An 11,590-nucleotide genomic window follows, 5' to 3' on the forward strand; every position below is an offset into this window, starting at 1 on the left:
GTTATTTTAGAACGTTCCCCTTAATGTTTCCATGGCAACGCGTCACGCTTGTCACGTGATAGATCACAGCCACAATAACACAGTATGACAGATTCCTTTTTTATTCAAAATATTCACAAACTTGCTTACCATGTCATCACCTATCTGATATTCCGATTCTCAAATACGTGCAAGAGTGTGTTTGGTCGTTTAAAAACCTTTCATGATCTTGATCTATAACGTGAGACGGGCGCCTACATGTTTGTTTGCGCCGCAGTTCAGATCCTGTCAGTCGGATTTACAGCACTTGAATTCATCAGTTTCTCTCGAAATACCAGGTGAACCGTGAGAAGAATAGAGTAAACTTTATGGTTACTTCCACTATGTTTGTCTGATATAACACACGTCGGCAAATTATATTTGAATAGATTGTTATTGCGGCTTCCACAGACATCATTGTGTATTTTACAAACTCCAAATGTATTGTTTTACTAGGGCTTATGTGTATTTATATGTCTGAAACCTAAAATAAACATTATGTGGTTGAAAACACTGCATAGGTGTGATATTTGACAGCGCCGAGCTCGTCCGTCTCTGGCTCAGCACCAGCCAACGCGCGAAAGCACAGTTTGAATCATCTGGCAGTTATGTCACATGACGTCCCTGAACATTCCAAATCCCATAAGTGGGACCCACCCATTTAACGGCTCTGGTGGGACCGTTTATATACTGTCTACGGAGTCACCGTACCGTACTCTCAGGGGCACAGAAACAAGAATCCCATATGGAACCGTACCGCTCACAAGGTTAATAAGAAAGCTATAAAAAACATCTAGAATTTGTGCCATGTTTAATATTCTTTCGTAATATGCTTTTAATAATTTTTGTGCTATATTTTTTTTTCTAATATTAAGCATAACTGCAGTTCTACCACATTCTGTTAATTTTGTTTAGACAACAAAGGAAGAGACTGTCATCAGGTACAGACAGTAATACACCCGAAAGCCTCCCATCCTTCCTGCTTTTGGTCACAACAGCTCCCGCTGGGCGAGACACGAAGGTCTCAGCTGGCATGATTGCAGGAAGGTCATCCAAATTGAGATAAGCCATTAGTGATTGCTTACTTGATACTTTCTTTATCAATTTATTATGAGGTATCTGAAGTAGGCACATTAGCCCCAGAATGTATTTGAAAACATTTAATTTTGCATTAAATAGGCAAAATTTCAAACCAATGAGCATTTTATTTTTAGGAATTATTGCATAAGCACAATTTAAGCAAAACATCTCAGAAACAGAAGTTAGGTTAGGTTTACAGGAATGAACTGTTTAAATTAAGACAAAAGTAGAATCTGTCTGGGCTGGGCTCTATCTGAGAGGAACATGTGATAAACATAGACTGTAAAAGGTGATAAACCAACTTTGGTTATTGCGCTATGTGAGGGACAATAATGACCTCTGATGGTCTGATGAGGAACTGCAGGCAAACTCATTAATTCATGCATCACTATACGAGCACATTGTTCATATGTTAGCATATTGTTCTTTCAAATCATGTCTTATCCCGATGCAAACAAGGGAAGGCAAATCGTTTACATTTTTATGGGAACACTGCAAAATAAAAATAAATGCAGGCTTACTGTAAACCCTAAGAATAAAATAAATTCATGGATGTTTACTTCCCTATTAAAAAATAAGTGACTTCTGCACTGCAGTTAATGATCTTCAGTTCTTTGCACATTAAAATTGATGGATGATTAATTTTCTGTAGTAACTGACAGCATGCAACAAATTCCTTCTTTCTATAAAACCCAGAACATGTACGTAACCTTCAACTTCTCCCCACAAGCTGCATTAAATAATCTTTTTAAAACCTCATAACTCCTAAACTGCAATTCACAGCACGTCTCCCTTAATGAATGCGTAATGATGTTTCTTTTATTCATCTCCCATGTGTATCAATACAGCCAAAGTTAATTTTTCCAACCGTCACAATTATTGCTTTGGTGTTCAGGAGACTATTTATGACCACCGGCATGAAACTTGAACAACACTGATTTATAAAATCCAAACAATATTTTTCTGGATCAGGCGAAGGTCCAAACTCCTTTATTAGTACATTTAAATAACAGACTATATGTTTTACAGGATTATTCTGGATGTCTGCATGAAGGGTACATCTGAAGGCCCAGAGACTGAAGAACTACAAATTGTGTGATTTTTTTTTGGTGGAAAAAAATGCAGCAGATAGTGTATTTATATACAAGTGTATGTGAGGAAAATCTAGAAGTTGATCGCTTTTCCAAACGAAGCAGCAAGGTTGGCTTCTCTAAAGGCCTCTGATACAGTCTGGGAAAAGACGAAGAGGTTGGTTAACATTTAAAAAACAAATGTTACAATTATAAAAAAAAAAAAAAAAAAAAAAATGTATTATTATTATTATTATTAAAAGTAATTTTAATATTATTTTACAACAAAAAAAGGGAAAAAACAATGGCCAAGATTAGTGTGCTCATTCTTCAGAATGACTATTAATAATAGTAACTTAATAGAGAAAATAAAGTAGAGAAAAACACTATATTCAGAGACACTTGTGAGGTGGGCAAAAGAGAAAAAAAGTTGCTTAACATTTGATTTTTTATAATTATAATTAATAACAGTAATAATTAATATTTTTAATTACATTTTTATATGAGTTGTTTTACAAAAAGGAAAAAATAGTTAACACATTTGAAAAATAGACGATGTTGCAATTTATTACAATTTTATTCTTTTAAATTAAGAACATTTCATATGAATTATTTTACTATTAAAAATTGTAAAAAATGGCCAAGATTGGTGTTAATAATTGTAACTTAATAGAGAAAATAAAGTAGAAAAAAATCAGTAGACTATATTCAGAGACACTTTCGAGGTGGACAAATGAGGAAAATGTTGGTTAACGCATTTGAAAAAATATAAAGAGTGTTGCAATTTACTATCAGGGATGCACCAATATGAAAATTTTGTCCGATACAATAACCAATAATTCTTTATATTTGAAAGCCGATAACCGATATGTTGGCCGATCAATCTTTTTCAAAAAGTTTTTATATCATTTTTTAGAGCTTGATTACAAAAACAAGTCTCACCATTAAAAGCCATCTCTCAAGCACACAATTATAATGTTCTCATTATAATTTTATGTAGCCGATATGACAGACACACGTTGCACTTAACTGTATTTTCCTTTTTTAAAGTGATTCCAATCATATGTCAAGCCATTCAAAAGTGAAGTGTCTCAGCTGAAGGAAATACTTTATTTATCGGCTTTAATATATCAGCCAATTTTTTTTATTAGGCCGATAACGATAACATTAAAAATGAACGAATATCAGCCGATACCGATATGGTGGCCGATACATTGTGCATCCCTATTTACTATTATTAATAGTAATATTTACTTTAAGATCTTTTTAATTCATTACTTTACAATTCAATTTCTTAATAATTTAAAAAAGCCTACGATTAGAGTGCTCATTCCTCAGATTGTCAACTAAGCTCACACTGTAGGCAGACACTATACTAACTGAAACTTAATAGAGAAAGTAAAAAAACAGTAAACCATATTCAGAGACACTTACAGGGTGGGCGTGACACACTCTCGCAATATCCTCACATGACGCTCCATATTCCATAGCTAACGCAGCCTCGTTAATCATCTCGCCTGCCCCCTGTAAAATGAAAATTCAATATATGAATTATCATATCATTAAACATCCTACACAGGTAAAGCAGATTTATCATTACCGTTCCCAGAATGTGTGCTCCCAGCATCCTGTCTGTGTCCTTGTGGCTGAGGATCTTTACCAGTCCATCTGTGTCAGCATTCGTCTTGGCTCTGCTGTTTGCCGCAAATGGGAATTTGCCCACTTTATATGGCACACCCTAGAAAATAAAACAATTTGTGATGTATTTTAGAAGTAAATGTGACATACAATCTAAGATGGAGAGGTGTGCTAAAATAACCACGAGTCTACTCACATCCTCTTTGAGTTGTTCCTCGGTCTTGCCGACCCAGGCGACCTCAGGGTGTGTGTATATAACAGAGGGCACACAGTTGTAGTCTATATGGACGGCTCCTCCTGCCATTCCCTCGACACAAATAATACCCTCATCCTCGGCTTTATGGGCCAACATGGGTCCAGCTACAACATCTCCAATGGCAAAGATACTAAAAAGAGATTAAAAACACAAATTAAGACTTGTTGCAACAAATGCAAGACAACTCATTTGAAGTCCACATACCTGGGCACTTTGGTCTGGAAACGGCCGTTGACAGGGATTCTCCCGCGGTTATCCAGTTCGATTCCGACAGACTCGAGACCGAGGCTTCCGGTGAATGGACGGCGGCCAATGCACACCAGCAGAACGTCACAGGTGAGCGTCTCGTTCTTGCCACCAGCTGCAGCTTCAACGCTATCCAAAGGAAATTACATAATGGACAAAAGCACTAGAAGAACTCAATCCTAAACATCATTTGGAGAAACGCCACACTCACGCCACATCGATCTTGCCATCGGGTCTCTTGGTGGCGCCCATGACCTTGGTGCCCAGTTTGAACTTCACCCCCTGCTTCTGGAGAATTCTCTGGAAGTTCTTGGAGATCTCCATGTCGATGCCCATCCCGCCGACGTGGCTGAGGAACTCCACCGCTGTGACTTTGGATCCAAGCCTCTGCCAAACAGATCCCTGGGAACAAACAGAATGGATCTCAATAATCAAACCCAATTCAGAAGCATCATCAGTCCTCAGATGCTACAAACACGCACTTTCATTACCAAAATCAACAATTTAGATCAGTCTTACGATGAATAGGGGATGAAATTCTGTAATATTCACTCCATAACCTTCTAATCGTCCACTCACCAACTCCACGCCAATGACTCCTGCTCCGATCACAATGAGCTCCTCTGGAACTTTCTTGAGGGACAAAGCGCCGGTGGACGAGACAACAGTTTCTTCATCAATCTGTCAAAAGGGGAAAATATTTCAGATTTAATATTCACGAACTGAACGCAACATACTGACACAGAGGCTGTTAGGGAGCATAATTATACAAGATGGTGTACGAAGCAAGAAAAATGTTGATCACTAAATATTTACACGATTTAACACACATATTCAAAATAAAAAACGAAATCGTGACATGACTGTGTGATTATCAAATTTCAAAGGCTGCGATTTAATTAAATTATGTATTGCGTGTTTCAAAATGAACCTGTAATGAGAAAAAAACAGCTGTACTGTATAATAAAATAATTATTATAATTAATGTTTTTTCTTATATACCAGATTTTTGTATTTTACTGTAAAATCAATATAAAATATTTTAATAATTTAAAATGTACCATTTTACCCAATATTGCTACATATTTTTTATGCGCATTAGTTTTGTGCAGTTATCTTAGCAACATGCTAACATCAAACGCTTCTGAAATCAGTAGGCGCGTTTCCATTACAGATTTGCGCATAATGCTCGCGATTTTTTCTAAATGTCGACAAAAAACTATTGCGAAATGATGGCGTTTCCATTAACCGATGTTATGCGACTAAAACAACTTCTAGTGATAAGTAAATCCGAAAACCATGGCAACGGACGTTGGTAGGTTTATGTAATATATACCGGCCACTGCACTAGCCATTATTATTAATCGAAGGAGACGTAGGCCTATGTGTGTTTTCCAAGCATTAATGGAAGGAACGACCCTTATACTTGTGAGCGGCATGTATGAGGTGTTTCTGGGTGTTTCTCCCTAATTTCTGCTTCGAGGTCTTGATTGCGGCATTTATTTGAGGTTTAGAATCCATTATTCCTGTAATTCTTTTGTCTTATATGAATTTAATAAAGAACTCTGTCTCGTATTCTGTCCAAACATACCGTGTCATCTACGTCAGGTGACCTGTAAATGCGCAAAAACTGTTTCCATTGCAGTTTTGCGAAATATTTCTTTTTCGAATTGCCTGAAAAACCACCTCATGCGAGCGTAAAAACTTTTTTGCGATAAATGGGAGTTTTTGCGAAATTGACGTGTTTCCATTGGGCGTATTTTCAATTCGCAATTTCAATTTGCGCAATTTGAAGGGTAATGGAAATGCGGCTAGTGTTGCACGAAGATACTGCCTACATAGAATGTTCCAAATCGCTCACTTATGAGGTTTCATATCAGTTAGGACGCTCACTTAGAAGGCAGCTATCTATGTAGGGAGTAAACAGCGAGGCTTAGGTTTTGAAAGTCTTCTCGTCTATCGCTGATGTACCTGAATGCCTGGGAATGGGGTGACCTCTGATCCCGTAGCGATGAGGATGTTCTTGGAGTTTATGACTTGTTCTCCATCAGCAGTCTTTGCGGTCACTTGATTCTTACCAGTTATCATTCCAAAACCATTGACATGAGTTACCTATGGATCGAAAACAATCATTCTGTATGGCTTTAAAAGGTTTATTGCTTTACTGCCACATGTGAACAATGAATATTCAAAAACAAATGAAAAATCTCACTTTGTTTTGTTTGAATAAGTGTGCGATTCCTCCTGTCAGAGCTTTGACAGCCCCGCTCTTCTGCGCCATCATCTTCTCCAGGTTCAATGAGATCCCCTGAACTAATGAAGAATAAATCATTAGGAAATGACTAAAAAAAGTATTAAAGTGCCCCTATTATGGTTTTTCAGATATAACTTTTTATGTAGAGCGCAATAAAGCTGTTTATGAATGTAGAAGGTCTGCAAAGTTTCATAGATCAAACTGCACAATAAATAGACTTATTGTCTTCCAAAAGAAAGAACCTGAAACGAGTCGTGAGTAATTCCAGTCTTTCTTCCTGCTCGAACCCACATACTTTAACCCACCCTTGATCCCTGTAGTTGTAGCGGAGACTGAAAGAGTTTGTGGTTTGTGTTGTCAACATGTCGAGAAGACGCTGTTTTTTGCTCTTTGAAAGCAAATCCACTTTGATGCACTTCCAAAGGACTCGGCAGTCGGCTCGAATTGATGCGGTTAAACCACATTATTGTTACTGTTAATATCGCTGTGTATGAAAGTGCTGAGGAAGATCTGGAGCTGAAATTCAGATATAATGTTATGGTTTCTGACATGCGCTCTAAGCAGTAGACAAATCAAAACACACTGGGCCATCTGACCAATCAGAGCAGAGTAGACCAATCACAACACACTGGGCCATCTGACCAATCAGAGCAGAGTAGACCAATCACAACACACTGGGCCATCTGACCAATCAGAGCAGAGTAGACCAATCACTACAGACTGGGCCATCTGACCAATCAGAGCAGAGGAGACCAATCACAACAGACTGGGTCATCTGACCAATCAGAGCAGAGTAAACCAATCTGACCAATCAGAGCAGAGTAGACCAATCACAACATCTGACCAATCAGAGCAGAGTAGACCAATCACAACACACTGGGCCATCTGACCAATCAGAGTAGACCAGTGGTTCCCAACCTTTTTCCTTGGGGCCCCCCCTATGTACATATTTAACAATCCCCCCCCCCTCCTGGTTTCCACGCGTTTGATCCGTTAATAATGGAGAAATGTGAATGTTTGTCACTAGATCTCGCAGCGATGTTATTACTTCAGTGGCGAATTTAATGGATCTCTTAGCGCTGTGTAGTAACAGTGTCGCATGATCACGATCGGCTCGCGCTGCACTGGTCCAAACTGATAAACGGTCCTTCAACCACACAATAACGATCAGTTTCGTTCCGCTTGCATTACGTTTGCCATTTGATGTTGGGCAATATTGTGGTCGCGCCGGCGTCTCTGACATTATGAGCGTGCTTGCCACGCGCAACGCGCCTACATTTGAAATAATTGTAATTGAAATCGGCATTGTAAGCATATGATTTTTTTAAAACTTTATATAAAAAAATATTTTTATATAAAATTATTAGTGGAACATTTTATGCATCTTTATTCACCTCAAAGCATATCCTCCCGCGCCCCCCCTGTGAACTCTGGCGCCCCCTGAGGTTGGGAACCAATGGAGTAGACCAATCACTACAGACTGGGCCATCTGACCAATCAGAGCAGAGTAGACCAATCACTACAGACTGGGCCATCTGACCAATCAGAGCAGAGTAGACCAATCACTACAGACTGGGCCATCTGACCAATCAGAGCAGAGGAGACCAATCACAACAGACTGGGTCATCTGACCAATCAGAGCAGAGTAAACCAATCTGACCAATCAGAGCAGAGTAGACCAATCACAACATCTGACCAATCAGAGCAGAGTAGACCAATCACTACAGACTGGGCCATCTGACCAATCAGAGTAGGTTCTCAGAAAGCAGGAGTTTAGAGAGACTGGATCCTTTATCAAATGATTTAAGACACTGTGATAAAAGTGGTGATGTTGCAATGTATGTTATGAGAAAATGTGTTTTTTGATCTTGGTCTAAACTTATTGTAGGAGACCTAAAAAAACAAAATGGAATAATAGGGACACTTTAAAAAGACAAGTTTTGAAATACCTACAATCCTCTATAATTTATTACAGTTCAAATGGCCTCAGCCAGAAGGAAAACATTCAAATCTGTTTGCTTCTGCAAGTCCTTGACGTGCAAGTCACAATAAAAGATGTTTATGCGGACCCATATCACGTTTACACTTCAACTTACTTTCAATGCCTCTGCTTTCGAAATCTTTCCCATGTGCCAAGTGATACAGGTACGAGTTGTTCAGCAGAGCCTTAAACAGACAAAAATAATCAATCTAACCATTGTTAAAAGCATTTCGGGAAAAGGCAGAATTTTTTAAATCACAAACCTTTGACGGAATGCAGCCCACGTTCAGGCACGTCCCTCCGAGGGTCTCGTTCTTCTCCACACATACTGTCTGTGAAAGAAACGTGTGTTACCAGTGCAGTCAAAACAAAAGCCGTCGGCATCCGTGAACCGGGTGTCAAACTGATACCTTGAAACCAAGCTGAGCTGCTTTGATGGCGGCGACGTATCCTCCAGGCCCAGAGCCCACAACTGTGACATCAGCATCAACTTTGACAGAACAAATGATTTTTTTAAATATCATTACATATTAGTGCATTTCATATCATTTAACTTTAAAATAAAAGCCATGGCTGAGAGTTTGTAAATACAGCAGAATTGATTACTACAATCAAATGTGACTTGAAGTCATCTTACTTGCTGCTTTGTCAGCATATGTTCTCGCGGACAGGACTGTGGCTCCGTGCAGCTTGCAGGGAAGGTGCTGTCCTCGCTGGAGTGTTCAATAGAAACAGAATATAACAATAACATGTGATCACACATGTCAAAACGTGTTATTTGTACTGTTTGGTTTTTGGACCTTTTAATGTATTCACTTTTAATTTTTTATCTAGTGTAATATTTTATATAAAAAGCTCTTCTAGGGACAGGTGTTGCGAATTAGCCTTGGCCATAAACACTATGATACTGACATGGGATTGCTTCGAGAAGATAATCTATGTTCACTGTATCTGTCCCTACCAAATAAACTATGAATAATACAGATATGGTATATCTTCTGCATTATCTATTTTGATGTTTACAAATGGCAAAGAAAATATCTGAATATCCACTAACTATCTAAAGGGAGAAAAGGACAAAAAGAGGAAAATAAACGTTGAAATTTAAAGCAATAAACTCAAAAGAAAGTTAATCACGAGTATTAAACAGTTGCATAATTATGTTGCAATAAAGGAAAACTCCAAAATTCTGTACCAGGATTCAAAAGTCTCCATGCAAGGATTAGATGAAAGATTGTATTAAAGCCTAAAGTTTTTAAATGACTAAAACTGAAATAAAAATATACTAAATAATTAAAAATAAATACACACACACACACACACATATATATACACACACACACACACACACACACACATATATATATATATATATATATATATATAAATAATATAAATATAAATAAATAATATAAAGTATATATATATATATATTTTTAAAATATAATTTATATAAAAAATTATATAAAATATAAAGAAATATGCTATTTTTGCTAAATATCTAAAAAAAATATTTAAACTAATAAAATGACAAAAGCACATTACAAAATTAATAAAAGTTAAATATTAATATGAATATTATTTTTCTTTAGTTTTAATTCTTTAGACTAGATCACTGCCAATGAGAATCTAATGACAATATTAAGGCACAGGGAATTTTTATTTAGTAGTAATTTTAGTATAAAACTTTTATTTTTATGTATTTATTTATTTAGTCTAGTACTGATGATAACCCCCCAAAAACCATAATTAGTTCAATAAACAGAAAAAAAGTCCACATTTTGTAGAGTTGAACAGCACATGGATTTTACCGTTTTTTGTTTTTTAGCCTAAATATAGCTGTCTCAAAACCTAGTTTTCAGTCTACACAGACAGCACTTTTGGGCATCACAGGCACATTCTAGATAAGCAGCTCACTTAATGTTGTATTTAAACACGCCTGTGATGGTGAAAAGGTAAAAAGGTGGTAGTAAAAATGATGTGACCTAAAGTTAAATGGCAAATGACCAAAAAGCTCCACGGACATGAAACTACACGCCCCTGCAAGTTCAACCAATGGTGACAGATTACACAACCCATTGTTAGTTGTGTAAATATTCTTTAGCTCTTTCGATAAATGAGATATAGTTACAAGTAAATTCATGCAGCTAAATACATAAACTCATTTTGCTTCGCTTGTTTATGGGCTGACAACTGTGCATGCTGACAAGCTAGTATGTCGGGCCTACACAGTAATAACATTGCATTTCTGTCTAAAACGCTTTCTTTTCATTCTAATGGACTATGGATATATTCAAAGTACAGTGTACTGGGGCACATAAAGAGTCTTTACCGTGGCGAGTGTGCGGTATAGATGGTTCCAGGTCTGCATTTTGACAGTACGTCCCTTACGAGACCGCTTCACCTACAGCGATCGGTGTGTCCAAGGACTCGGCAATTTACGCATGCGCAGTACGGAGAGCGGTCAGAGTCGCTGCCTGATGATGTCACGCAACCAGCTCGGCTCGTTTGTCAACCTGCCTGGAGAAACTTCTTCAAATATCAAACATTCATCGCAGTAAGCCCATTTTCATTGTCTCAAACAATTATTATTGCAGAATTCTTTCATCTCCAAAGAACTCTAACATTCTTAAGATTGTAAACCTGTTCCGCCTCTTTAATAATAATAATAATAATAAAAAAGATGTTTTCAATATATTTGTATTTTCAGATGCAGCCATTTTTTTTAAAACAAACAAAAAATGTATCCTGATTCCTATGCATCCTATATATGTATATATATTTACAATGTCCTGTGCATTTGCATTTGTTCTTCTTTGCATTTGTTTTTTGTGTAATCGCAACATAAAATTGAGAAACTTCAAATCGTTGTCAATTATAATTGAAATACTCACTCCTCAAATCTTATTTTGCTATTTTTGTTATTAAATTGCTCATTGTAGGGAATACATTTTAGCAATACGTGGAAGTTCAAGCTTTTTGTATTGTATTTTCTACTATTCTAAGTTTTTTAAAGTGTTGTTTAGTTTTATACACATCTTTGTAAA

The 11,590-nt window shown here is 37.1% G+C and overlaps 1 protein-coding gene across 1 annotated transcript; it reads right to left on the reverse strand.

Annotated features, from left to right (window-relative positions):
• Window positions 1-1,895: 1,895 nt before the first annotated feature.
• Window positions 1,896-11,033, reverse strand: dld (deltaD). The gene is made up of 14 exons (XM_084094518.1): window positions 10,876-11,033; window positions 9,181-9,256; window positions 8,954-9,033; window positions 8,807-8,875; window positions 8,659-8,728; window positions 6,521-6,621; window positions 6,280-6,420; window positions 4,888-4,989; window positions 4,520-4,710; window positions 4,267-4,437; window positions 4,003-4,192; window positions 3,769-3,906; window positions 3,603-3,692; window positions 1,896-2,328 (listed from the first exon to the last, which is right to left on the reverse strand). Exons 1-14 carry the CDS (start codon window positions 10,912-10,914, stop codon window positions 2,263-2,265), a joined length of 1,524 nt encoding a protein of 507 aa, XP_083950644.1. The 5' UTR covers window positions 10,915-11,033; the 3' UTR covers window positions 1,896-2,262.
• Window positions 11,034-11,590: the final 557 nt, after the last annotated feature.

Source organism: Abramis brama (assembly GCF_963993115.1).
Source record: "Abramis brama genome assembly, chromosome: 20".
Classification (NCBI taxonomy): domain Eukaryota; kingdom Metazoa; phylum Chordata; class Actinopteri; order Cypriniformes; family Leuciscidae; genus Abramis; species Abramis brama.